The following is a 27,996-nucleotide window of genomic DNA, read 5'->3' as shown; positions in this document are numbered from 1 at the left end:
AATTAGAATCGCTTGCCTGGATACATTCCCATTTTTGGTTATGTCGCACTACCTAAAACATGAACATAAATTTCAATATTTTTGTACTTTGTCAAATTAACTGTTATTATGCTTATATCTTTGTTATTTCAGATCGATAATTTATATGACTCGGCATTGTCTGTTTTGCGACACCTATGATTTACGACACAGTCCAGGAACTCCGCAAAAATTTGTAGCAAAGGATAAGCTAGAAAGCAGCGATGAGGAGGAAATATTTCGGTTTTGCAGAACTCTGCAGCTGTTTAGAAGCTGGCAGTCATTGCAGCCTAAGTGTTCAAGGGTACATATGGCGTTTTATCTGACGTTTTCGATGTAACCTCGTTGTAGTTTACCCAAAACATATTTACCTTGTCTGAGCAATTTCGTGCGAGTTCACAGGCCGGGGCGGAATCCCCGCAGACAGTTGAACTCAGCCTGAGATCGAATTACCGGATTTAGATACGGCCTTAGTGAAGATATCTGAAGCTCAGTTCTAACAGAGCTGGATAATGCTAAACGTTGCCGGCTGAACTGGTACAGATTGGTGATTTCAAGCAGACGCCACCATGACAATGTCAAGAGGAAGTGTTCGACCCCCACCCGTTTGTGCAGATTGTTCAGCTCCAGGTAAGGTGTACTTTGCTTACTTACAAAAGAATGATTAAGAAAAATAAAAACATGACTTTGCAAAAGTTAAGAATATTATAGACAACTGTTTACATAGATTGTTGGTAATGTTTTTAGTTACTATGATGTGATTCTTTTTGTGAAACTGGGGAATTAGAATTCTTTAACATCTTATTCTGGCCTTTGTAGGTAACAGCAGCATATAAAAAGTGTGTATGCTCATATGTTGTATTTTTTTAACTTCTAGTAAAAATTTTGTATTTTGCATATCCAAGATCCACCAACAGTTTTCTTTCATAAGCTACTATAAGTTAAGACGCTAAAAAAAGGACAATTTAGGACTAGTAAAGGTGTGTTGCTGCTGTAACTGTCGAAGTTTAATTGCAACTGTTTAGCACTTACGGATAGGTGAAGAACTTGTCTGGCACTTTTTATATGCTTGCACGCAAGATATCTAGCTTTTAGATTATTCAGATGATGGTTTTCCAGTTAAGTATACTAGTGTTAAAGGTCTCAGATGGTAAATAAGTTCACTTTTCTGTTTGTGGGTTGGGTTAGGTTAGCTAGTGTGTGTAGGCAGTGTTAGGTAAGCTTTTATGAGGTTGCTTGGATGTGGAGGTATTTGTGGGGCTGAATATTAGGCATTTTAGTTTTCAGTGTCATCAGGTTGATAAATAATTTTGAACTTTTAAAAGGGAAGAATGAGAGTTTCTCCTCACATATTTATTTACATATTTATATTTGAAAGGAGCCTTTATCACAATGAGAAACAGAAATCAGTTCTTCTGAAAAGCCAAAATTAGATCAGCATTTAGTATTTGCTATTTTAGAAACTGATGGAGAAATTTTGATCATAATTTTTTGCCATAACTTCAGTTTAACAAGTTCTCACAAATGCTTACATGTTCAATGATATCATGTCTTAAAAATCACTAAAATAATCTTCCTGGCTATTAAAGTATTCATATAGTAGTTCTGACAGGTCTCCTTAAAAAAGAAAGATCAAAATTCTGTTAAACAGAGCAATGCTAGTGGCTTCATTTGGGACAAGTTTGTGAGTGACCAAGTTTATGTCTCTCATCATTACAGACTATATACTGTATTGACACTATTAATAGAAGTAAGAATTATTATGCAAAATATTTAGTCAAGTGTTTTTGAACAAATTAAATAAATGTGTTTTCAAGAATGTCTAGGGGTTTTCTTTTCCTGAACATGTTCTTTACTTATAAAAGGTTGAAAAGATTTGTTATGGTGTGTTCAGATCCTACATGGGCATCAATCAACCGGGGGGTGTTGATATGTGATGAGTGCTGCAGTGTTCACCGCAGTCTTGGTCGACATATATCTATGGTGAAGTCCCTCAAGAAAGGGCAATGGTGTCCTAGTCAGCATACTGTAAGTCTTTTTTTTTTCCCTTCCCTTTATTATAATTAAGTAGAATGTAACTTCATCCAATTGTGAATGATTCATAGATAATTTCTGGTTGGTAAATAAGATTAAATAATATTATTATCATGAAATGACACATTTTCTCTTTTAGTGAATTAGTTGAATTATAATTCTTTGAAAGGCAACATTTTTAAGTTAAGAAATATGCACATAATTGAAATTGTTATTATACTGTAATATGGCATAAATGTAACACAATTCCATTATTGCAGTAAATATTCTATTCAGTATAATGTACTTGTTTTGTTCATCATTTTATGAAAGTTTTAATGCATAAACCCCACAAAATACAGTCTTGCCCAAGTGTTATTTTGCCAACTCCATTTCAATTCACTTTATCCCACCCCTACCCCCAGCCACCCAGGAGTCATCCAGGATAGGGATATCACCCATCTTTATGTTTGCCACCCTTGCCTTTAGCCAAACCTTTGTGTTGGACCGATGGTGGTGAGATAGAGAGTTGAGACTGTTACAGCATAAATACTTTGGCCTGAATAGAATGACTTTTGAAATGTTGAGAAATACAAGAAAGATGAACAGTGGTCATTCAATAAATTTGTTGCAATTTTTTTGAGAGAGGGAGAGAGAGAAAAAAAAATGTTTATTTTAAAATTTTTTTTTCATGATTGGAGAACTTAATGTACTACAAAAACTAAAGAGCTCCCTGTCTACCCATACAGGCACTTAGGCAATTAACCAGGATTCAGCTGTTCTAAGCTACCAGTAATATTGAACTTAACGCATGCAGAAAAAAAAAAAGAAAAAAAGAGATCCTTATTGTATTTGATGAAGTGCTTTGTTTTACTCTTTGTGCTCAGATGGTATATTTGCTTGCTACAAATGGTGCCAACAACATTTGGGAACACACTTTGCTTGATCCATCTCAAAACAGACATGGACGACGCAAGCCAGGAGCCAGGGATCCATTGCAGTAAGTTTGGGCTTTTTTTTTTTCTTCCACTGAATTATTTCCCTTGGAATAACACCATTTTGTTCCATGTTGTCTCTCTTAAAAGGTTTTGAATGTGCTTGTATATGTATTCTGCGTGTGAGAGAGAAGGGTGGAGGAGAGAAAGAGAAATGCAGGTAAGATAATGCAGACTAAGGATAGCTTTTGTATTTCTTTATGAATAATTAGGAATGATTAATCACAATTAATTGAGATGAGATTGCTTATGCATAAATGTTTAAATACAAAAATGTATTTATGTTACAGTCCAAACAAATCGGATTTCATTCGTGCCAAATATCAGTTTCTTTCCTTTGTCAACAAACAAAAAGACAGTGATGCGAGCTCTCTGGATGATGTCAGTAAGGTAATGAGGCATTCTTCTCAGTCTCGTCCTCTTGCTGATTATATCGATTGTATATATATTAATCCAGGATCAGTGTGTAAAGGAGTAACATGTTTGTGTGCATCATAATGGGACACTTTAACATGGGACATGGGAACATGCTTTTCCTTATTTTTGTTTCTGTGTTGTGGATGTGTTTTGATATAGGTCTTCATGTTTGCTATACCTCTACTATTTGAAGTGAAGAGTGCATACTGGTTAACTGGTGTTTGAAATAAGGCATTGGTGGTTTCTATATGAGTCTTCAAAAAGTATGAATGAAACATTCACTAAAAGGTGACTAAAAATTGTCTGTTTTCAGGAGCTTCATTCAAGCGTCCGAACAAATAATGTTGAAACTTGTCTTCGTCTTCTCTCTAAAGGGGCCAATCCAAATTATTTTCACAGGGTAAGAATACAAATGTTTGCTGCTTGACTGCAGCTTCTTCTCATATCTACCTTTTTTTAAAATTATCTATGGAAGAATCTGTACTATATGTTGCTATGGTTACGCTGATGGAGAAATATGGTGGATCAATGAGTCAAATAATTTGAAATGAATAAGCAGCTCAGTAACTCACTAATCCAAATATATCATGAGTAAATAGCAGTCTTAGTTTGCTGCATTTTATGGTGTGGGTTTTGTGATCAGTGTGTGTATCCCCACAAAGTTTTGTCCTTTTTATCTGTAGCTTTAGCTTCCATTTGCATTGTTAAAACAAGACTTTGTAGCCCTATACAACTATTCTTATTGGAACCTAACTCGGATGAAAGAAAATAAGCAGAAAAATAAAAGATTAGTTTAAATCAACAAGCATCAAAGGCTAAAAAAAAAAAAACAACTTAAAAATAATGTTTACTTGTCAGTCTTGTCGCAAGCAAAAATCTTGGCAGCAAAAATTCAATTTGCGTTTGTTTCAGGAGAAAGGCAATTGTCCAATGCATGTGGCAGCTCAGGCAGGACAGACAGCACAGGTTGAGCTGCTTGCTGTTTATGGGGCTGACCCTGGGGCAAGAGATGCCAATGGTCGAACTCCTATTGATTACGCAAAGTGAGTAGCACAGAATTTAATGGAACGGTCTGTTTGTTGAGTACCATGTCCCAATATCTTGTAAATTTTTAATGCTGTGGAGGGTAGGGTAATGGAGTGCTGAAGCATAAATTTATCTTGAGAAATTCTAGTGTCCATGATCCTCTCTGTAAAACATAACAGTGGTCCACATTGACTTTGATAAGGTGTGTATAAGTCTCCTAACTGCTTAACATGCTGGATCTGCATTATATAGGCTACTATATCTTTAAAGAACAATAAATTTGTGTTTACATTAGGTGTTATTAGAAGCTAGTGTTAATTAAACCTTTTGAGATTTGAATGGTTGAAATGCATTGTCATGACTTAGCAAAACAATAATCCTTCTAGCAATATGTTTTATTAGCAGTTTACAAGAATTGTGTCTAGTGTATATACAAAGAATTCTGATAATCAGCTTCTTAATTCTGTTTTGATGTTAGGGCCGAGGGCTATACAGATTTAGCTGACAGGTTGCTGGAACTCCAGTATGAACTGACAGATCGCCTTACTTTCTACATCTGTGGCAGAAAACCAGGTCTGTTTATTTCAAATTTTCAAACAAATTCAGAAAAGCAGAGAGAGCCTGAACCTTTTCTGGAATGCTGCACTATATAACTTGTTTGCTGTTGTTATCATACAGGGCTTAATTGTTTTCTCATTCTTTTCTTTTCTTTTTCTTTCGCTGTTGCTGAATTTTGCACCTGTATTTCAGTGGTTATTTTACTTATTTAATCAGTTTTGTGGACTGCTGTGCATGTTTACTGCAATGTAGACTGCACTGTACATATAGCTGGATTTGCTTCTGTGGAGATCTTTGTTCTTACAAATGATAAATAGATGGCCTAGACCTTTGAAGTATGTGAAACCATTAGCTGTGATTGTCATTCATTTGAATACATATTTGTTTTCATGGTTTTTTTGTTGCTGTTGTTTTTTTTTAATAGATCACAGAAGTGGACAGCATTTCAAGATTCCTGAACTTGGAGATACGTAAGTGGGCTATTTTATGTTTTATATCTTCTACAACATTATTGTCTCTGCAGGGAACATCTCTCTTTCCTACACCGTATGGAATCTTAATGTTTTCATTGACACATCATTATCTTGTGAGTCTCACATCAATACAGTCTGCAAGTCTATCTTTGAGCTCATCATTCACAAAGGGAAAAACACTCTACAAATACAGTTTCTGTATATTTTTGCAGCATGTTTGTGCAGTTTTGCTACATGGCACAAAAAGTGATTGAGTATCAGATTTTTTACTTTTCTTAATGCTCATTGCAGAAACACAGACCTCTCAGAGTTGGCCAAACAGGCAAAGAAGAAGCTGCAGGATGTGAGTCAATATTTAATCCAGTAGATATGAAAGAGTATAGGGTGTATGTATGCCTTTTGTGCATAAGTGCCAGCACCTCCTGTCTGATTCACTTCCTCCCCAAATTCTACATATTTTGTCTTTTTGCTTTATTCTTCCTCTTCCATTTGCTGCATTCTGTATGCTTTAGGTTTCCACTGCGAGCGACCAGTCTTGCTTCAAGTACAACTCCTATTTTGTATAATGTGTTTCAAACAGTGTTTCTTTTAGGTGCATATATATATATATGAACATTCATTTATCATACTGATTGCTCTTCTTACATTGTAAACATTTTCAAAAGATGTTTCTGCAAACTGTGAACACCAAGAATCTGTATTTGCTTACAATGATGTGCAGCTTCCAAATCACTTGTTTGAGGAGCTGGCTATGGATGTGTACGATGAGGTGGACAGACGAGAGAATGACTCCAGTGAGTGAGGCACCTGGGAATATTTCCCATGTTAGCAAAATCAGCTTGGAAGGGAAACTCTTCTGAAAGTAGATTTTTGTCACATGCCTTCTTCACAGATATTTAAAAAAAAGAAAGAAAAGCAAAGCCAAGTTTGGAATTCTTGTAAAAATGCTTTGGTTTGATGAGTAGTTATTAATGAATCTGAGCTGTGGTGATCATAGGAAGAGGGATTTTGGAAGACATTTACAAACTGCTAATGAATGTGAATTGTATTATTGTGATTAATAATGGACTTTTGAAATTACAAATTGTAAAATTCTGAAGGCATCATTAAATGGATTTGTCAAGATGCTTTAGTTGTATTAATAGCAATGAGGTGTTCCGTGTATTTTCAGTATGGTTATCAACCCATGACCACACTTCCATTGTAAGTGAGAGACTGACTGTGCCCCATTTACCAGTAAATCCAGAGCTTTCTACAACACGCAATCAGGTATTTGAACATTACTGTCCCTGAAGTGACCTTGAGATGAGATTTTTATCATTTGTTAATGATGAATGCTGGCATTCTTTTAGTTGTTTACATGGAGCAAATTTCTAGCAGAATAAACAGATTCTGTTAATTTTGCAGCATTTTTACCTTCCATTAGAATGTGCTACAAACTTAAACTTAAGATTGCTTTAGCTTTCATCTCAGATCAGATCATGGCATGCTAGTTAACTATCCTTAGCTATGACAGCATCATAAAAATCAACTGCAGTCAATTCAGATCTAGTGTTATAGAACTCAAATTCACCAATGTCTACATTCAAACGAGCGCTGGTAAGTGGTGGGATGAAGTAAAATATTTATGGAAGGGAACACTTAAATACCCACTGCAGTTCTCAACTATTTGTAAGTTTTCAACATCTAGCGCTAATGGAAATCTGATGGCTGCAATACTTGAGTAAGAGTTGTTAAAAAAAATATTCTAATTATCACGTACATTAAATAGTAGTAACAAGTGCACATATAGTGTGTTTCCTTGCCCCTTGAGGTGAGCTCAGTTTGCTTACGAGGAAGACCTATAAATACAAAATGTTAAATGCTTTGTCCATCAGGGAAGGCAAAAGCTAGCCCGATTCAACGCACGGGAATTTGCCACTCTAGTGTTTGACATTCTGAATGATGCACGTAGAAGACAAACAGGAATCATGTCACCAATACAGACGCCAAAGGAACCAGGTGAGATGAATGTCGGGCTGGGAAATAATATTACAAACAAAAACACTGAGCTACATGCAAGCGTATGGGATAAGAAATTTATAATGAGCTTGTTTTCTTTTATTCCTTTCATCTTGCTGCATTGTCACTGGCTTTCCTTGAGTAAGCATAGATAATAATGGCTAACATTTCCATGTTTCAGACAAGCTGGCAGGAATGACACTTCTACAGCGACCCATTTCAAAAACTGTCAGTGCGCTAAGTGATGACGAGCCCCTGTATGACAGTGTGGCTTCTGATGAAGACTACAGCAGTATTGACACACAGAGTATGCGTAGTATTAACATGGAGATGAAGGGTGACATCACAGCCGAGGTGACTTTTTTTTTTGGCACATGACTTCTGTTTCGGAGACCCTTGTTTACTCTGACTTTTCATATAAACAAATATTTTTCATGATACTGAAACACAGATGTGAATGTAGATATGAAAGACATTTATTTGTAAAAACAGTTACTAAATAAAAGAACTGTGACTCCACACAAACAAGTAATCTCAATGAGTAATATGCTGAAATTTAATATTCTGTACGAGTTCAACGAGTTCATGATACTTTTTCCTCCTTGTGAATTTAGTTCATAGTTTAGTTTATTCCTAGAGGAGCATATGGTCGCAACAACTCATGATTTTAATGGCATCATAATGCTTGTCCCTGCAAGTGTATGTATAAACCTGCACATGTATTATCATTCATGCATGGAGGTGCATGGAAGCACAAATTTCTTAAGCTATCACGACGCAAAACTACATGCCATGATTCTTTTTTCATGCAATGACACATACTCTCCTGTCATACAAATTTTTCTACTTGAAGGAAATGTGAAAGCATGGTAAGTGAAGTCAGCAGGCAAAACAGCAATCATACATTTAAGTGAAACTGACGTTGCGTCAGAAAAATGAACTGTTGAAACCTTCTGGCTTTATCTTGCCTCTTATCTAATGCATATCTTAATACATGCATAGGACCTTGCCTTATTCCTTATGATCATAATTTTTAAGGTGAATATTACGATTTCAAGGAATGGTCAAAAACAGGGTCTTATGATTAAAGTGATAAAGCAGAAAATATCAAATGCTGTGGGTGATTAATTCTTAAATATGCACATAGTGAGAAACCTCTCCACTTTTCCAAGTCCTTTTATTTGCCTCCCAAGGAGCAGTTAGAAATCTTTCTATGGCAAGGTTTTCATTTTCTATACACAGTAGACACTGTCAAGAAAATGCTTTGGGAAGTGAGGTTTTTTAAAATATTGCTATGTATCATTTTTCATGTGTACTAGAAATCAGTTATTTTGGAATTTCATATGCAGTTTATAGTATCATTATCCATCTTTATAAGTATTTCATATTAGTCATAATAGCCCATCATTCACACAACCACATTCTTCTTGTGTTAATGTTAATTTGAAAAATTTGGCAAATAATCTTTTTTTCAAGTTAGCTGGTTGCCTACATGTTGAGACACTAAATGTTTGCATTTGTTTATTTTAGTTACTTATCTTTGTTGCATGGGTGTATGCCAGCAGTGTAGCCAAAAACAAAACCAGTGCCTCCTATATCTGATGAATTTATATTTTCTGTATATTAGAGCATGGTGCCAGATCATATGGAAGGACCTGTCACAACAGAAGAGTTCATGTCAGTGCGACGAGCGCTGGCTGAATCACAGGCCAAGATACAGCAGCTGGTGCAGGTCAAGTCAGACTTGGAGAAGCATTTGTCAGAAATGCACAACAAGGTGCAGATAATCACTTTATAATATACATCCATAGAATTTCTGAGGTCAAAAGGGTTAGGGTTTAGGGTGCTTTGTGCATGTGCACTTCATAGAAAGCAGGGACATTTTATAGATATTTAACATCCCCAGTTTAGAGGGCCTTTAACTACATTTCAGGGTGTTTTTTTTTTTTTTTGATTGGACAGGAAAAAGATGTCAAGTTGGGCCAGCTAATCACCTAGTTAAGCTATCCAGGGGGCACAATCTTTATCACTTTCTAATGTGTGGGTGATTGTAAGATCTGGAGCTAAACATACAGAAGACTGTAAAGATTTAACCCCCACCTTTTTTTTTTCAAGTAAATACTGTACCACTTTTAGTTGGTGGTTTATGCCTTTTCTCACAGTCTGCCCTTTGTCCCATCTCTTTGCTTTTGTAGTTTGTAAACTGTTGTACTGTATTTGTTCCTCATAAGGCTCTTTCATTCAGTGCATTGACCCTACTGCCCAGCTGGGAAATGTACTTTATAATTGATTTGGATGATAAGGACTATCATTGGTAAGAATTGAGGAATGAGAATTTACTTAAACATGTTTCTGGAATGGCATTTTAGAAGCAACCATATAAGATTATTTGGAATATGTTAGAAGAAATAGCAGATACTCTTTATCAAAAAAGCTTTGATTTTTGTTTACACCTGCAGATGGAATCACTTATCATGGAGAACAAGACTCTGCGCAATCACCGATCAAGTGCTGCACAAGAAAATCACCTCCCCAACGGTCTGGACTCTGAGCAGCTGGACTTAGATTCGGATATGAACCACGTACGACAACAATCTCGTCGACCTGGCAGGCCTTCCTCCATGATAGAGATGAGGGATTCCAGCAGGCATTTTGTTCACTCTGTGAGGAGAAGTTTAGTCATGTAGAGGAAAGAAAGAGATTGGGGTGGGAGGTGGCACAGGGGAGAGAGACTGGAGAAATGTCATAGGGGAGAAGGGACAACGAAAAATATTTTTAAAAATATTTGCATGGAAAATATCTTTGAAGTTATTTTAAGCCATACTTTGGCGAAACTGAAATGTTAAAATCCTTCCTTATTCTTTATATTAACCCACATCTTGCATGTAGCAGTAGAGTATTGGTTTCAGTAATGAACCTTGATGGGCAAATGGAAACCTGATAAAGTTTTAATATTTCATTGAGTCATTCAGCATTAGTAGTGTGTGTTTGTACATATGCACACGTATGTGTGTGCTTATTATGTATATACTTTATATGCCTGTTACAGATTCCTGGGTCTGGTGGCCAAATGTCAGCTGCATTATCAGTCTCTAGCATCCCATTTTCTGGTCCAGGACAGGTAGACAAAGTGACTAGCTTAGAATTAAAGTTGATTTGCTTTGCAGGTTACTGTGCCAACCTGGTTTTCCAAAAGCAGTGCATGAATGCAGAAGTAGACACTTAAAGGTTTACTGGGGTGCATCCCCCTCTCAATGACTTGGTTAAAACTCACTTCAACATGTGTTTCCAAGAATCTGTGACTGCTCCTTCTTTCATTTTGAGATTCACACTACTGTATTATGCTCTGATTCAAACTCATTCTGTTTCTGACCAATCTTTCGCTGATGACAGTCAGTGATATACCAGCTGTTCTCTCGTTCAGACACACATTGCTATCCACAACATTCGGAAGTGTATTTTGGATGTAAGGCTATGTATGACAGAAAATAAGCTAACTAAATGAAGATAAAACAGAAGCCCTCATCTTTTCCAAGAGGAGAACTAAAGTTTGTCCTAATTTGCCTGTCCCTGTTCATGTTGGCAGTGCTAATATTTCCTTCATAGCTTCAACGCAAAATGTAGGTTGATTGCAGATATTTCTCATGACAAATATGTGTCTAACCTCTGTTGTTCTGCTTACTATGAACTCCACAATATCAGCTCCATTCGCCATACTCTGTCCAGCTACCAAATTTATTATTTGTTCTTTAGTTCTATCCAGATTAGACTACTGCGATTCTTTTCTTGCTGGCTGTCCACAGTACTTAATTCACTAGCGTCTGATAAGCCCAGAACTTGCCTGCTTGTCTCGTTCTCCAGAACTGCAAATCTGAACATGTTACCCCACTTATGTACACTATTCTCATACTACCAGTTACAGCAGCAATTGACTAAACTCTCAGCTCTCTGCTATGGATTCTTTACTGACTCCTTCCTTCTCCCCCTTTTTTAAAATCTTTTATCTGTCCACACTCCTACTCAAAACCTCTGCTCATCATCTGACTCCCATTCTATCCATTCCTTCTGCAGAGACCATCACATATGGACAATTTATGTTCTACTTCTGAGGTTCTAGAACTCTCTTCCAACCATATTTGCTGATTTAAATAAAGGCTGTCTTAAAATGCTGAAAACACATTAAAAAATCCTATGATTAAAAATTGTTTGATCTTTTGTAGTTATTTTGTTACTATGATGCATCAATACAGTTCATTTCTACATCGTATTTTATAAGCTAAAGGTGTTCTTTTTTACTTCATTTCTTCAATTTTTATCATCTGTGGAAAAGCGTGTTTTTGCGTATCATTGCATGCTACTGTTAGCCAGTGTTTTTAATGTCATTCCCTTATAGTCATTGGTCTCCATAAAGCATGCAACCTGTTTTGGTTGTGATGCTGTGAAGTAAAAGTGCTCTATTATTATTATTCTTCCACTAGACCTTTGAAAGTTGCAGAACAAAAGGCAGCATGTTCAATAAAATGTAGAGCACATGTAATCGATATTCATAGTGCTTAAATAAATATAGTCATAAGCATACAGAAGTCACATGTAATAGACAAAGTGGAAACTGTTTCCCTGTTTTTAACAATTAATAAAATGTTAACTACACAGGGCTTGTCAGTAAAGGAGGTGGAAGAACCTGATGGTGTGTATGACACCCCAAGTGGCATTCCTGTTTCACAGGCTCCATATGAGTATGAATTTTTGTTTTGATATATGAATTTAAATGTAATCCTGTTGATAATTTTTGTGTGCTCAATATTTTGAGTATGTTTTGGTGATGTGTATTTTTGATATGTTTCACCTTTGCAGCCCAGGCCTTGTATGCAGGAAGATTCTATTGGACTATCATCACAATAGCATGTGAAAATTTTGATGCACTGGCCCCTGTTGCAGCACCATATTGTATGATAGCTGGCTATCGGGCACACCTGCATCCAAATTTTCATGCACTATCATGATGAAAGTCCAACTGAGGTTTCCTGCATACAAGGTCTTGAGTTTTAATGAAAGGCCAGAGTTTCAATTCTTTGAATGTAGCTTTGTACTTTCAGTCCATGGTTACAGATATAGGTAGCTGCTTTGTCAGATATAGCATGTTTACCCAAAATATAAGTTTAGTTTCACTTGAAACCAAAATAATCTTTCGTGTTAATAGGTTCATTATTGTTTTATTTTCAAATACATTTTAGCTAGTTCAAAAGGTAATTTTTTTTTCTAATCTTGTCTGATTTAGCCCAGAAAGTGACAGACGTGTTCAGGAGGTACTCTCAGCCATAAGAGAATCGTCAGAAAGCGAAGGTCGTGATTCTGTGTCATCACAAGGTGCAACTGGAGATCTCAGTGATGATCCAACAATGCCCACTCAGGCTGAGGTGGTGAAGAAAACTGAAAAAGTGACCAAAAAAATTCAGGAACTATTGCAGACAGCTCAGCAATTGCAGAGTGCACAAGAAGGGAACCACAACAGGTAAGTGTTTGCCTTAAATTATGTCATTGGCGGTTTGAGCAGGTCATCTGAGTTTATATTGACTCCCACTGACCCAGAGTGGACTTTCAGCTCAAGCATTAATCATTTGCTCTGGAGCTGTTCTGTTTATTCATTTCTACTTTTTCTCTTTTTTCTGGGAGGGGGGTGGGTGGTGGGAGGGGTCAAGGCAGATTTTACATCAGAGTTGGTTTTGCTGTTATACACAAATGCTGAGTAGTTAAGGGCCTGATTTAGTGACACTTTACAGTGCTCGAGATGTGTTCTTTACATATTTATATATGTACATGTAGATATAATATCCAAAGGATCAGTCTTGTAAACACTTGTAGTGGATGTTTTAAAAAAACACACTGTGGGAGCGTGGGAGAATCACTGTGCTTCAGCCACAAATGTAAATATAAAAAGCTGTGTCCTATTTTCTGTTCTTTTTTGTGCATTGTTCCACATCTGGGTATTTAATGAGCTAATATATATGCTGGTGAGTATAGTAGATACCATTTTTTTTTTTAATTCTGAAGGACAGAATTCACAAGCTTTGGGCTAGTTACTGGGATTTTTATAACCTTTCCTTGCAGGTCATACTGTGACATATATTGCAGCAGAGTGTTTAGCACAAGATACTGCAACATAGTGTTTAGTCTAAGATACTGCACTTGACTAATTAGGGGAAATGACTTTTTGTCTTTATTTTGAGACACACCGAGAAGTATCTTGAGGTAATGTTTAGATAAATACAGTGCTTTGTCACTTAAATTTTTATTTTGACTGGCTGCATTTACTTCCTAATCTGATGGTATTCACAAATCATTATTCATCGTTTCTTCTTTTTTTGATGATTTTTTTATGATTGACTCTGTGCCAAGTCTACCCCAGCACTTCCCTTTAATGTCTTAACTTTCATCTGTGCATTAACTGGCGCTGTAACTCTTTGGCTTAGTTCCAGTTTTGTTGACATTAACCTTGACTGTTTGTAGTCTTGTTCTGTCACTACCCTGCCCCCTCCTGAGACTTGAGACAATATGTTTGGGAATGATCGGTTAATAACACGTGGAGATGCAGCAGCTGCCATGAATTGAACTAAATTCAGGTGTTTTGGGCTGATGTGTAGATCATCACTTTGTAGAAGGCTGCAATTGTGGCTCAGAACATGCTGATGCTTGCAGACGTCTGCTCTTGCGACATTCCAGAATGGTCTGCTTCATTCCCAAATATTCTTTTCCATTCTCACAGCATTGCCATTGATCCTAGATGTTCCTTCTGTTGTGTGACTGCTGCCTGCCATACCATTCCTTTCTCAGCTTGCATCTTGGCTCTCCTTTGTTTCACCCATGACCTCTGAGCCAATCAACCCTTGCACATGCAGTGTCCTTTTGTCTTGAATGAAGAGTATGACAGGCTTGGTGTTCATGAATTTATTATATTTGGTGAACTGCCTCTTAACCATTTTCTAAATGCTGATTTCTTTTTTTAAGAGAGTGCTTGTAAAATTGTATTTCTCCATCCTTTTGTATTATTAGAAGCTAAAGAAAGTGTTGTTCTTTAAATGTGTATTTAAAAATTTTTCGTTATTGGTAATTATGTAATTTTTTTGTTGGTCGGTTTATGAAACATTTGTGGTGAACAGCTAATCATAAATATCTGTGATGACATGAAAAGCCCCCACCTGCTAAAGGGTTTATGCAAGATAACATTCGAGCTAGCAAATGTTGAATAATCTGGTTTATTTATATTCAGTAAATTTGTTTTTCCTTCTTGGAATTAAAACTTTAAAGTGGTTAGGGTTAGTAGAAAAGCAGTATTTGCTTATAAGGTCTAATAATTACCAGTAGTGTAGCACATGGAAGTGTAGAGGAGTATCCCTTGCTCTTTTCTTCTCATTCTGCATCTGTTTTGTTTTTTTAATGTTGTAGATTTAGGTCTTGTTTAACACACTGAGTTGAATTACATAATGCTACAATAACTGCAGCAAACAGCAAACAACAATCAAGTATTCCCATGTTTGCATTGCATTTACTTGACAAAGCATTTACACTCTTACACATTTACGTTATGAAGCATATACACTTTTACATTATGAATTCTGAAATTCTTCAGTTTTTGTGTGGGGTTTTTTTTTTTCCTATTTGGGGCAGTCTGTTGGTGCAACGGTTAGCACCTGTCACCAATACAATGAGGATTGGCTGTCCTGGGTTCTGCTCTCGTCTTCGGCACGCTGTTCTTTCTGTTCATGGGGCATCTGTTTACAGGGCTGGCTGCCTTGCCATGATATAGCTTTAGCTGTTATCTCAGTTTAAAACTTCATTCCCCCACCCCACTCTCTGCAGTTTTTTTTTTCTTCTTTGCATATGGATAACATAAGGTGGAAATAATATGATGGGTTACTTATTGAGTTGTAATAGCTCACACATTAGCATTTTTACTTCTGAAGCCTTATCATTGTCTCCCACCACCATAACTTATTTCACTACCTGTTTTTTTCTACAGAATTTCTTTTGCTGTATTCTTAATGATTTTCTCCCACAAGCTTCATGAATTTGCAATGTGTTTATGGAGAATCTACTTCTTTCATGTCTCCCCTTATCTTTTTGCCTTAACTGACCTCACACCCTGTTTTCCTCAATTGCAAACATTGCTAAAGGAAAGCACCTATTAACCTTATTAACTTTTTTGTTTTGTTTATATTTTTTTTATGTATTCATACTGATTGATCGTTCACTCTGACAAGAATATGTTAAATTTGATTTATGTATGTAATCTGTTCGATAACAAAACACTGTCTCTTATTTTACAAGGCTATTTCACACATGGCTTTTAGTACAACACAGGTCTGTGCAGACCACTGGTAGGGTAGTGATGATCAAATTTGTACTTGTACATTGTGACAAATTCTGAGAGAGCAGTACTATAGACACTGGAAATTTTTGAGTGAAACAGTTGTGCTGTTGGACAAGAAAATGCATTCTTCTATTTAATAGGCATGGATCCTACACAAGAGGCTATCAATAATCGAAAAATCTTTTGCTTTTGCTCATTGTATATTATACGGTAACAAGGAGGAGCAATGTGCTGTTTGCACTCAACAGGTGACTGTACATGGATGTAAATATTACAATACAGGCATGATTAAGTCAGCCCTATGCATACCAACAACATGACACACACAAACACTTCCTTTTGCACTTGTGCTTTTGAGATTGATTATTTTCTGTGAAACTTGTTTCTATGCTGCTCAAGGAGTAGCAGTGTTCAGTCAGCCTTGATGTAGAATGAAGCTTTGTACCCAAATGGGATTTGAACAGAATAGGGAAAACATCTTCATTTAAAGTTATCGAGATTCATGTTTCTCCTTGCGATTTTATGTTCGAGGCATTAAGAAGTGATATGAAAGGAGTCTTTTGACAGTGATATGTGTCACCACTCTGGTAGATCAAGTGCTTCAATATTCTTCCACCAAGTTTCCCCCTCCCAACAAATCTATACATATCTTCTAAAATCCTGATTATAGACTGGAGTTTGGAAGGTGAGGGATAACTCTTTGCAAATACTTGTAGTATTTAGGTGAAGCAGATGAAATGAGTGTTTACAGGTGCTCTCAGTTTTCTTTCATGAGATGCTTTGAACACAAATTGGAGCTGTGTATGAGGTGATTTGTTCCTTTGGAAGTTTTGCCTAATCGGTGTAGCAAGCATGTGGTATCACTTTGTAAACTTTCTCAGCCTGCAGATAGATTGTGTAAAGCTGATATATTTGTGATTATGGTCATCTTTATTTTTTCAGTGGTTTTTGTGTTTTAGTAGTAGTTGCAATTATGTTTTTAATTTCATTTATGTTTTAAATGTGTTATAGCTTTGAGAATTGTATTGCAATGTTGTCTGCATCATATTGATTGTAACATTAATTTTCTAGCATTGTTTGTTTAGCTGGCACTTTGCTCCTGCTTGACAGTCTGAGTTCTTGCAGTTCAGGGGCATTTTATTTGAACAAACTGCAGAATGTCTTGATTTTGAATTTTAGTTTGAATGCATTTTGGTTGCCTTGTTTGCTATTCTTGAATTATTTTATACTTTGTGGGATATTTGTTATTCAGCCAGAGATTTGCCACCTGTTATGAGTATGTCAACAGACAGTTATGAGTACAGGTGCTGCTTTGCATCCTTTTCAGTTTTGCACCGTGCTCGGAAAGGATATATGTGGCCGTAACTGATATGGCTGCTCTATTTCCAAAAGTAAGCTTTAATTTATCCAGTTGGACAGTAAGGCTGTGCTTTTGTGTCTATGTGAAATGATGATGTGTAATTTATCTCATTCTAAGAAGTCTACATTTACATTTACATATACCGTGACATTGACAGTGAAACACCATTCTTATGCCTATAAAAAAAGGATACTTTATAAATCAAAACAAACAAATGGCTTTTGATTACACTTCATCATTTCATATGTAAATGGTAAATGGTCTCGTTTATTTAATTGAAATGTTGCTTCATTTGCTTGTAAATATTTCAGAATGCATATTGGTAAGTAATAAATGGAAACACACACACCTACCTAGCAGTGATCTAAGAAAATCCAGGTACATAGGTGTACATGCAGGCACATAAACACCTTCATTCACACTCAAAAAAAAATTTGACTTAGTATAAAAAGTTTGTACCAACTAAGGGAAGGTCAGAAATTGTCCGTGATGCAAAAGCACAGTAGATTCTATCTTTTTGCACTTAATTCTGAATAGCATGTGTGTCTGCTTCTAGGGAGTCATTAGTGACAGCTGTGTTTGCTTAGAAGTAAACAAGTGGCTCATAGAAGTTGCTGTGAGGAGAAAGTTGATGAATGTGGGTGTGGCTTAGCATCTGGATGCATCACACATATCCACACTTCCCGTGTTCTGCTGGTAACATGGAGAAATCTTCTAGTACCTTGTGCCTTGTTAATTTCCCCGACTGCTTTGTGTTTCCCTAAATTATGAGGAGCTCACTTGGTTAGACCCCTGTAGCTGAATGAAAATGTTGATGGTGGATGTTGAGATTGTCTTGTCTCCTTGTAACACTGCCCAATCAAGCATGTGCTGCTTTTTCAGAGGATTGAGTCGCGGCGGGTGCAAGAAGCCCTGAACCAGTTGACCACCAGTGCTCTTAGGCTCAGGGATGAATGCAAGGACTGGCCTCCCACACCTGAAGAAGAACCTCACCCAGACTTCCGCCTGAAGACTCAGCAGGTCATTCAGTATGCATACGACATCGCCAAGGCTGCCAAAAATTTGGTGACACTTTTCCAGTGACATGGCACTGGAGAGGTAGGCTCACTGAAGAAACCTGATATGATTCAGTATTGAAAGGAAGGGAATGTGACCCCACAACCACCCCCATACCCCACTCCAGTGTCAATTGTTGGGTTGGTTCCTGTGCTTGGTTTTTGAAGGATATCAGATTTTGGTAGTTCTGTGGTTTCCTGGCACAGACAATTTTCAAAATGATTCAAAGGGAAAAGAAACTGGTAGACCTGATGTTCTCTTCATTGGTTGATACAAAGCAAGATTTTTCAGGACAGATCCAGACATTGCTTCACTTGTTGTTTTCCACTGTCTTCTGATACTCTGTTCTATGGACAGCCAGCACTGTTATACATTTCTGATGGGCCTGGATGCAGAAAGAATCATCAGAATGGATGGTCAGGATGCTCAAGAGGAAACCTCAGGAGAAATTACTGAACCATTCAAAAAAAAAAGTGTGTGTGAAGAGTTTAGCATACACACAATACAAGTTAGTGTCCATTTGTGAAAAGGTTTTATCTGAATATAGCCCTTAATTGCAAAATCATTGACAGCAGCTGACAGATGGAAGCTGGAGAGTTAAATTAATGGTTTATTCTTGATAGTGAATTGGAAATTATGATTGTGCTTTTCCCGACTTTGGTTAATTGACTGCCAGATTGATACTCAGGTTCTGCTGGCAGAATGATTTCTGTGTCCCCCACTGTAGAGTATTGACTTATAGCCTGGACAATCAGGTAAACGTGGAACATTCTCCAGCAGGTCAGTGACAAGTGTGGAAATGACTATGGAAGTTGCTGAGTATGTCATGAGGAATAAAAATTGTATATACATTGGATTCTCCAGTTTTAAAAAATTAATTAAAAAAGCTAAATACCAGGTAATGTCACAGACAATGAATTCATGACTTCTCTGCTGAAGTTTGATGAACAAATGGACCTGATGGTAAGCAGAGGGAAGACAAGCCATTTTTGGTAATGTTTTAATTTATTCTACAAGCATAAAGACTGGAACCTGTATTACAAGGATCATTTAATACTGTCTCATGTAAATTTTCAAGATAAATTGAAAACGTATAATGTTCATGCCGTTGACACTTTCATGGACAAAATTCTGGTAATTGAGAATAGTTTAAAATGAAATGTTTTGCATTGTTGCAGAGGAGTCCTAAGAAAGTGAAACATGAAATGCAAACCGGTCTTACAAAGTGTGCATTTAAAAAAGCTGTTATCCAAAATAAATCACATTTGAAAAACTTTACTTCAGTGACAATGAATCATATTTTACATCCTAAAGTTGAACACATCATTGATAATAGGACTCGGCAAGTTTTGGATGTGTTGTGATTGATATTTGTTCATACTGGTTTATATTTTTTCCGTTTAAAATAAATATGTGGAGCTTAGAAAGTGAAAAGCCTACATCAAGTGACACATTTTTTCTGTTTTTCTACATCTGTATGCATATCCAACAGCACATGCGCCGTTGCACATGTGCATATGCATCCGTAAACTCATTTAGTGTCATCTGTTTTGTCCCCTAATGGGATTTTGAAGATTGTCAGCATGTGCATGCAGGTGGGTGAAAGAGTGTGTGTATATGTATGTGTGTGCATTGATATCTGCTTGTATGTAGTCACAAATAAGGTTAACATTTTGAAGGTGTAATTGTGTAGCATGCATACTAAAATGATAACAATGTATCGTTACACCATTAGCTGCAGTATTCATATAATTGTCGTTTTGTTGCCTGTTGTCTACTTCATCAGAACTAACATCTGCATGATCTTCAAGTTTATCAGTATGCAGAAAGTCTACTTTGTTATATTTGTTTCTTTTGTTGAGTCCACTTGAACTCACTGGATACTTGTTTACAGCATGCTAGAGGTCACTATTAACCTTAGGTGATATCCAGGGTCAACCTGCTAATGATTTGCATTCACTTACATGGTAACAAGATTTAACTAAAGTTCTGGGGTTAAATTCACAGGACATTCACCAATAAGTTTCAATGCAGTAGGTTTCAGTGGTTCTCTTCAGAGTGATCACTAGGAGAACTTGCACATGCTTAGTATAAAAAATGCAGGGCTTGAACCCATCTTGGTCACTGTAACATAAAGAGGTCAAGGGTCAAGCTTAGTTTGCGGCAGGTAGATTGTGGCAAGGAGCATAGCCAACAGGGAACCCTTAATGAAGCTATAACCTGTAGACTTGATTGACAGTTTTTAGAGCTCATTTGACCTCATTATGTTTTTTGTTCTAGAGTTTTTTGGCACCATTTCGTTTACTTACATTGAGTTTTCCTGTTTTTGGTATATAGTAGGTTTTGATGGCCATTTTTCACTGAACGATTTTCATCTTTGCAGTTTTCATATTTTCTTTGCAGTTTTCATAATTTACCAAATTTTTCTGTTTGAATTTGTGTTGTCTTCATTTTAGTCCTTCCTTCAGCAGATTGTGACCATCATTCTTGTCCACCAGACTAAAACAAATGTTGCCATTAGTTGGCTTTGGGGAAGTTGTACAAATCTGCATCATAGAGGGTAGAGTATAGATTTAACCAATTTTGTGCCAAGAAAAATAATTTGTTTTAAATGACTGCCTGGTGCCGATTAAAAAGAAAAAAAAGACCAACCCAGTGTAAAGGGATTGGCTTTTGTCCACTGTCATTCTGTAATAAGTTTCTTTTAAAAATGTGGAAAGAACAACTAGCTGTAACTATCAAACAGCAAGATAAACAGTTGTGTTATAGAACTTTTAAAAATTTTGAGTAAAACTTTGATAAGTTATTAGTGATATTGAGTTAACAGTTTGTGCCATTCTAGAGTGTACTAACATAAGGTTTTATGTAATCAGGTGATGAATATAGAGGACACAAACACTGAGAGGCATATTTTAGAAGAAATATTGCTGAGTATTCTGAGTATGTGCACAAGAGGACTCTCAGTATAAATGCATTAGAGGGAAAAAGCTAAAATAAGTTCTAACAAAAATACTTTATTGAAATTTCTGTGACCATGTTAGGCATGCTGGTTAATACAGTTCCCAGTGTAACAGACAGGTGGGAGAATTAGAACCAAGCACCAGCTGGTGGAGATTTTGTTGTTCATTTTTTTTTTTTAATTTACTTCATTTTTCAAATCTGCATTTCAGTGTCATCCTTACACGTTTTTTTCATTCTTGTACTCCTCTTTGCTGCCTTACTATTCTATGGAGTGATTTTCTTACCTGTATTCATTGTACAGAGACAAATGTTCTGTACCTAATTTGGTAGTTTTGTTGCTGCTTTTGCTTTTAGTTTCTTTACCAAAAGAAAAAAATGTATTTATTCTGCCAGATGTGCAATCTTTGTTCATTGACTTCAGCTGTAGCATATATGCACGCCAGCGGAGATTGATGGAAGAATGAAATTCTTTTAATTTGACATAATCTTTATAGTTTTTTGTTTGCATGAACAAGACTTACTGCATGATTTCCTGGCGATTTCTCAGATGAATATTAAAACTTATAAACTACTTACTCTTTTAGATATAGTGCATGTACTGTAGATTTTTTTTAAACATCTACAAGGTAGTGTATTCGTGGACTACTTACTACAAAAGATACTTTTTTGTGCATGCTGGTACATCAACCATTTAGGAGTGATTTGGGACTTTTTTTCTGTAAAGATCAAAACTTTCAGAAGCTTTTCATCATTGATGTTTTATTATTATTGTTTGCTAAGAATGCAACCAATGTAAGGGAACTGAAAGAGTGAAGAGAAAAATGTGTTAATGGTTTTCTTATTTATCTACACATACCCAGATAGAAATGCCATGGTCTTTGACCCATACTTGATAACTTTTGTACCTAATCATTGGCATGACCTTGTACATTTTCATAACCCCATTTATTTTTCATATGTAATATTTCACAGTGTCCTCTAGTCTCATCTTAAATAAATATTACTCATGACAGATAATCCTGTGTTTCCTTTTTTATTCTGCAAGGACAAGCACAAGTGTTACCGAATATAGCCATTGAGGTACAAGTTATCATATTTGTGTGTTTTATAGATTTTTAAGAGCTTTTCTTAAAAAACATTATTGCAAACATTTCATATGATAGTGTGTTTATCAAAGGGAAATTCGCTAGCAACGAATTCTTAGGATGAAAAGAAACGTAGATAAGGTAGAGTAAGTGTAGAATGGTGATCAACTGATCATTAGGGAGTGATATGTGTGACCCCATTTTGGGGGTCAGATTTTTTTCTGAGGGCGTGGCCCACTCCCCAACCGTGTACATGCTGGTGCTTCGGCGGAAGTTTGCTGCGCCGCAAGGATGTCTGGAGGTTAGACTCTAGCAATACCAAAAATATATGGGTCCGGCTTTCTGTATTGCTAGGAACACCAGCGTCCAAACCTATAGGTGCTCTACCGTCTCAGCTATCCTTTTTTTTTTTTTTTCAAAGATAACAACCGACAAAAGTCTAGGTACCCTCAGGTCACTGGACCTGCAAGATGACCTAGAACCGTATCAACCTAAAGGCAACTCAACCACTTCGAAGAGCAAATCGATCGTTCATTGCCAGAACCGGTGCCGAAAAGATGAAGCAATCACCAATGACAGAAGATGATTCACTCATTCACACCAACCTTAACATAGGAGTTGCATGTTTGAGCACTGTTTATAAACTAGATGAAACTACTGTTTGCAGTACGGATTTATTATGATTACGTCCGGGGAAGTGGGAAAGATCAGGTTGTTTTACATTAGCAATACTGACTTTGCTGATGTATTGGGTATTACATAATCTTTTCTGTCAAACGGTAGTTTTATTACATCACTTGTTTGGTACAATAATACAAAGTTGTCTGCTTTTGTTAAAAATGAAGTGCATAAAAGCTTTCGTGGTATATTGAAAGGAGAAAGTTAATTCGTTGAGTGGGATGTTACTAATTCCTTTAATTTGGGATGAAAGTGTGACGAGACTATTCTTGCTTTTATTGAGCATTGTAAGATATTTACACACTTTTAACTCATTATGTTTGTCTGGCTGGAATTTTGAAATCGATTTTTGACCAACTTCTCATTGTCCCAGAGGTCTGAAATTTTCACCAGTTACTCATTTCCGTGACAGTGCAATATTAAATCATTTCTAGCTGTCCATCGATAGCAAAATTTTGTTTTAATTTAATTTTGTATGACAACTTATAGGCTTCAAGATGATAACTATTGTTTACTATAGCAACAGTTATTAAAGCAGACGGCATAAAGAATGGAATGGAAGGAGGAAAAGAAAAGGGTAAACTAATTTTTTTTTTTTTTTTGGTTTCGGGATTTAACGCATATAACTTTAAATATAAAATTGAGGGGCACTCCCAAAAACACTGAAATAAAAATTACTGTTATAAAATATTTATTATCAGCTATTATACCATCCCCTTCTAGAACTAGTTGTAAAAGGGGGGATTAAACATGCTCCCGCTGTTACTGGTTCAACACGTGACCTGCTGATTCACTCACTTTACGTGCTTTGTCATCCGTCCGTGACACCTCCCAGCCTTTACTAGCTTCACTGAGAAGAATAACAACAATATACTAACACACACACACACGTTCTAATTAGAAGCTGCTTACCGGGTGCGCGCGAACGCATAATTTTGAGCCATCGTTCTGGTATAGCCTAGCAAGGGAATTGAAAGATTAGAAATGAAAATGTGAAGATTAAAGTTTAGCTTAGCCTAGGTATTTGAAAATAAAAAAAAAACAAGCTCTATCTCTGTCCATGCATCGACCATAAAATTGCTAAAGCAGCTCATGTCTGATTGCCTTCTATAGATCCTTTCATGGTTGTGGTTCTGCAACACTCTACATCCCCCGCCCCGCATCCCTCCTCGCCAGCATGGGTCTGCTGTGGGGAATGTAAGCATTCCTATCAAATCCGTGTGAGATAATGTTCAGTTTTAAGCTCCCTGTACTCTTTTCATCTCTTCATGTAGCATGTTTCTTCGTATGACCTGCTGGCCGTAATGAACGTGCATATCGCACAACTGAGGGATAAAGATTTCTTGTCCAGAGGCAAGAAGAAAAAAAAATCATGGGAGAAAATCAGTCGCAGGCAGAGATAAATTTCTGCTGAGAATAAAACTGGATTGCAGCACATCCTCTCCCGTAGTTCATTGAGCAGTTAGCCACAGGACTGGGGTCCGTATGAAGGGTGGATGTGCCCCGCCAAAATTGGAATCTGCATCTTACCCCCAGCATCAGCTACAAGGGAGCTAACTTGTCAAGATTTACTTCCCCCGTGATATCTCAGGTGGTGTAAAAATCACTTCTGGCGGTCCGGTGCCTCGAAATCTCTCCCTCCCTTCCTTATCTTTTTTTATGCTGTCGTCTGCAAACACCGTGAGCACTGGTTTACTTGTAGGGCTGTGTGTCGAGAATTTTGAGTTCTACACCGAAGGTAGGTTTTGTGTAAAAATTGACTCCCGGTCCGTAGCTGAGGCCCCGGGAAACCCCATCTCGCCCTCTTGACGCCATGGCTGTGGTCCGCACAAAGAGACACTTCGAGGTTATCTCTGTAGGCATCGGGGTCCATAACTACTTCTTAAGTAAACTTACCTCCAGTTCATAACTTAGGTTGTTGTAGTTAGATTGATGTTCCGGGTGTTGTCACCGATTGCGTGGATTGTAGAGCTCAGAGCTGTTGCCAACGGATCTTTTCGCTTCATATTCAGATTTCTTGCTATTTTAAAGAAAAGAAAATAATTTGGTGGCCCGTAGGAACAGTGAACGAAAGTCACTTGTCGTTTTCCTGACAATCTTCCTCCTGTATCAGGCAACCATTCCTCCTGGGCCAGGAGGGGCGGTGTCATGAAGCGAAGGTAGATATGCTGTGTAAACCCCGCGGCTAATGTTTTACATGATGATAATGATGATTTATATAGAAATACAAGACAGAAAAAGAGAATGCTGCAAACAAAACAAGAAGACACTGCATCCTAGATAACTGTCAGGCTGGGCAGTCATGTCTAACGTTGTGTCGATTTATTCGAAAGATATAAATAAATCTCAGCAGACACATAGTAACTGTAGTGCGCGCAACTCACGACTTTTATCGTAGGGAATAATTGGCTCTGCTTTCTAACTGCGGTGTCAGGAGCAAGGCAGCGGCACCCGGGTACCCGGTAGTGCAGAGGCTAAAACACTCGCTCGTCACCACTGCACTAGAAAACTCTGGGTTCAGATCTCGTCTTGGGACACTCTCTGTACGTGACACCTATCCGCAGGGCTGAGCTTCGAGGGTTTTCTCTGGTTACTCCAGTTTCCTCCCTCTCCCTTTCTCCCCATAATGTGAAATCGCATCAAGGTGAAAGCACTTACTAAATAAACCAACCAGGCAGAGACCGCGGCCTGGACGCCGCTTCATAACTACATCGACAAGACGCTTGCCCTCGAATTACTGAGGACAAAGAGTAATTCTCTCCCCTGGAGGAGTTTACCAACCACAGGAGCAAGCAGACCTGAAACCAGCGACCAGCCACTTGGTTCCTCCATCCACTATGTGGGCCTACAGTATTACATGTATACTGATGACACACAGCTGCTAGTGTTTGGACTCGCCTCTCTGCTCCAGCAGGTCTCCGCCTCCACACAAGTAAACAAGCGACTCTCTTAAAGCCTGGATGTCCATCAACAAACTGAAAATGAATAACGACAAAAACTGGGGTCCTTCCAACAGCATCTGCAAATAAACTGAAGTGGGTGCCATCCTCTTCTACTTTCACTTTATCTGGGGGTCAACATCTCTCCTTCCAGATCCTCAGGAATTTTGGTGTTATCATTGACGCATCGTTGTCTCAGGAATCTCACATCAATGCAGTCTGCAAGTCCATCTTCTTTGAGTTTCTCAGGATCAGTCACATCCGACCTCTTCTGTCAGTTTCTGCCACCAAAAGCTAGAATCTGTTTTTGTGTTGTCTCCGGCTGGATTACTGCAACTCTCAACTGGTCGATCTCCCTGACCGCCCACGTGACAAGCTTCAGAAGGCTCGGAGAACTGCCGTTCATTGTCTTCCGTAGTCGAAAAGCAGAACATGTTACACGCACCGGCTGCCAAGCTCCAGCTCGCTTTGATTACAACAAGATGGCCACACTGTGCTACCGTTGTCTTCACGGCCTCGCCCTAACACACCTGTCTCAGCTACTGACGCCTTACCACCTGAGTCGGTCTCTGCGGTCTGCTGTGCCACGCTTCAGACATTCGGCAGACGCTCCTCCTCCTACTTTTGTCCCGCCGTTTGAAGTTCTCTGTTCTTTTGAAAGTCCAGCCTCAAAACCAACCTCTTTAAAAAAATATGTCCCATAATACAAAAACTCTTTCGTTCACTCATCAATGGTGTCGTTCGCTCACAAAGCATTGACCTTCCCTCCACACGATAAAATGCGCTCTTCAGCTTCAGTAATCATCATCATCATCATGCACAAAATACACATGCCGTCCTCCTCCTCCTCGTCATCATCATCAATTGTCGAATGTGTCATCATCGATCAGCCCACGGACTGGCTTATTGCGCATCGTCTTTCGTGAAACAAGCAGCAGACAGCAAGAACAGCAACGAAGAATGGAGAAAATAAACTCAAAGATTTTAAAATAGGTCTATTCCTTGTTTACGTGTGTTTAAGTACTTTGATTTATTTTATTGCATACGCAGATATGTTTTAAACGGTTAGAAGAAGTGAGACAGAAAATTAACTTTTAATGTATTAGCTGTTACAAACCAATCAGTGAATGTGTGTGTAGGTGTGAGTGAAAGATACAGCATACAAAGATATGTTTGTATTTGAATATTTGTGTAATATTCTGAAAATCACAAGAGTAAAAGAATCTTGAATTAATTTTATTTTTAAAAATAACTTACAAGTAAAAGAGAAGGCGAGAGTGGAGACTCACTCAGCACCGTGTAAGCAAGCAGAGCGCGATGTCCCATGTGTTTTAGATTTAGCCGACAGATCGTCTTCAATCTTTCCAGCGCTGCCAGTTGACTGCGAATGTCTAAACGGAACCTTCCCTACCTCCCTCCATCTTCTCTCCCCATCGCCACTCGTTACCGGAAGTACGTGATGGTTTGGGAAACACGCGTCACGGCCAATCAGCTGAGCCAGAGCGTGAAGCGCGTGCTGTGGAGTCTAACACAGACCCCCGCTAGTCCTGCCGGCCTGTCTCTGACTCTCAGACCGGAGAGCTCGCTCCACGCTTTCTAAAGCTTGTCTTCACCAGAATCTGTGACAAAACTTTAAAGCTCCCAATAACAAGTAAGAGTTGGTGAGTGGGTTGGTCATAATTTTCTAGCATCTCGTCGTCTCTGAATCCCCTGCTTCCCCATATCCCTCTCCTTTTCGAACAGCTGCGTCGTCTTTCTCTTTCCCTTCACACACATAGCCTCCCTTTATCTCCTTAGAGTTAGTCTCCCTGGTTTATGAAAATAATATTTCCTTTAAAATGGTCTTCACTTCCTCCCTCCTCTACCGCCTCTGATTAATAGCTCGTAATCTTGGTCTTGTCCTTCTTTTGCTGCAGCTGCTTTGGTTTTTTTTTATTTTGTGATAGCTTGTGGAGCAGGTATAAATTTTTTAAAATCTGTACCTTCATATTATTTTGAATTATCAATTATCAGTCTTTAAAAAGTCTCCAGCAGTCTCTGATGACTGT

At 37.7% G+C, this 27,996-nt stretch overlaps 1 protein-coding gene and 1 long non-coding RNA gene across 3 annotated transcripts; one reads left to right on the top strand and one right to left on the bottom strand.

The window, feature by feature from the left end:
* The first annotated feature begins 168 nt into the window (after nt 1-168).
* Nucleotides 169-22,263, top strand: LOC112562756 (ARF GTPase-activating protein GIT2-like). 2 transcript variants are annotated; one of them, XM_025236227.1, is made up of 20 exons: nt 170-648; nt 1,913-2,046; nt 2,919-3,031; nt 3,317-3,416; nt 3,757-3,843; nt 4,356-4,486; nt 4,948-5,042; nt 5,452-5,497; nt 5,792-5,843; nt 6,222-6,294; nt 6,672-6,769; nt 7,378-7,501; nt 7,683-7,855; nt 9,129-9,278; nt 9,961-10,164; nt 10,551-10,622; nt 12,155-12,237; nt 12,780-13,013; nt 17,197-17,260; nt 18,112-22,263. In XM_025236227.1, the coding sequence occupies exons 1-20, from the start codon at nt 588-590 to the stop codon at nt 18,310-18,312; spliced, it is 2,295 nt and encodes a 764-aa protein (XP_025092012.1). In that variant the 5' UTR covers nt 170-587; the 3' UTR covers nt 18,313-22,263. The 2 variants fall into 2 exon arrangements, with proteins under 2 accessions (XP_025092013.1, XP_025092012.1); XM_025236228.1 differs by lacking the exon at nt 17,197-17,260 and having other exon boundaries at nt 169-648; nt 18,112-18,286.
* On the bottom strand, nt 20,282-27,714 carry LOC112562757. The gene is made up of 3 exons (XR_003098921.1): nt 27,206-27,714; nt 24,906-25,029; nt 20,282-20,409 (listed from the first exon to the last, which is right to left on the bottom strand). It is a non-coding gene; the product is annotated as an uncharacterized LOC112562757 (long non-coding RNA).
* Between the last annotated feature and the right edge of the window lie 282 nt (nt 27,715-27,996).

This window comes from Pomacea canaliculata, linkage group LG4 (genome assembly GCF_003073045.1).
Source record: "Pomacea canaliculata isolate SZHN2017 linkage group LG4, ASM307304v1, whole genome shotgun sequence".
Lineage (NCBI taxonomy): Eukaryota > Metazoa > Mollusca > Gastropoda > Architaenioglossa > Ampullariidae > Pomacea > Pomacea canaliculata.
Note: the sequence above shows the minus strand (reverse complement) of the source record. Positions and strands in the feature narration are given on the sequence as shown.

Excerpts from the sequence above, each read along its gene's own strand:
- LOC112562756 (XM_025236227.1), top strand. The coding sequence starts at position 588 with ATGACAATGTCAAGAGGAAGTGTTCGACCCCCACCCGTTTGTGCAGAT. Across the intron at positions 2,047-2,918 it reads GGTGTCCTAGTCAGCATACT|ATGGTATATTTGCTTGCTAC; the intron begins GTAAGTCTTTTT and ends CTTTGTGCTCAG. Across the intron at positions 5,043-5,451 it reads CATCTGTGGCAGAAAACCAG|ATCACAGAAGTGGACAGCAT; the intron begins GTCTGTTTATTT and ends TTTTTTTAATAG.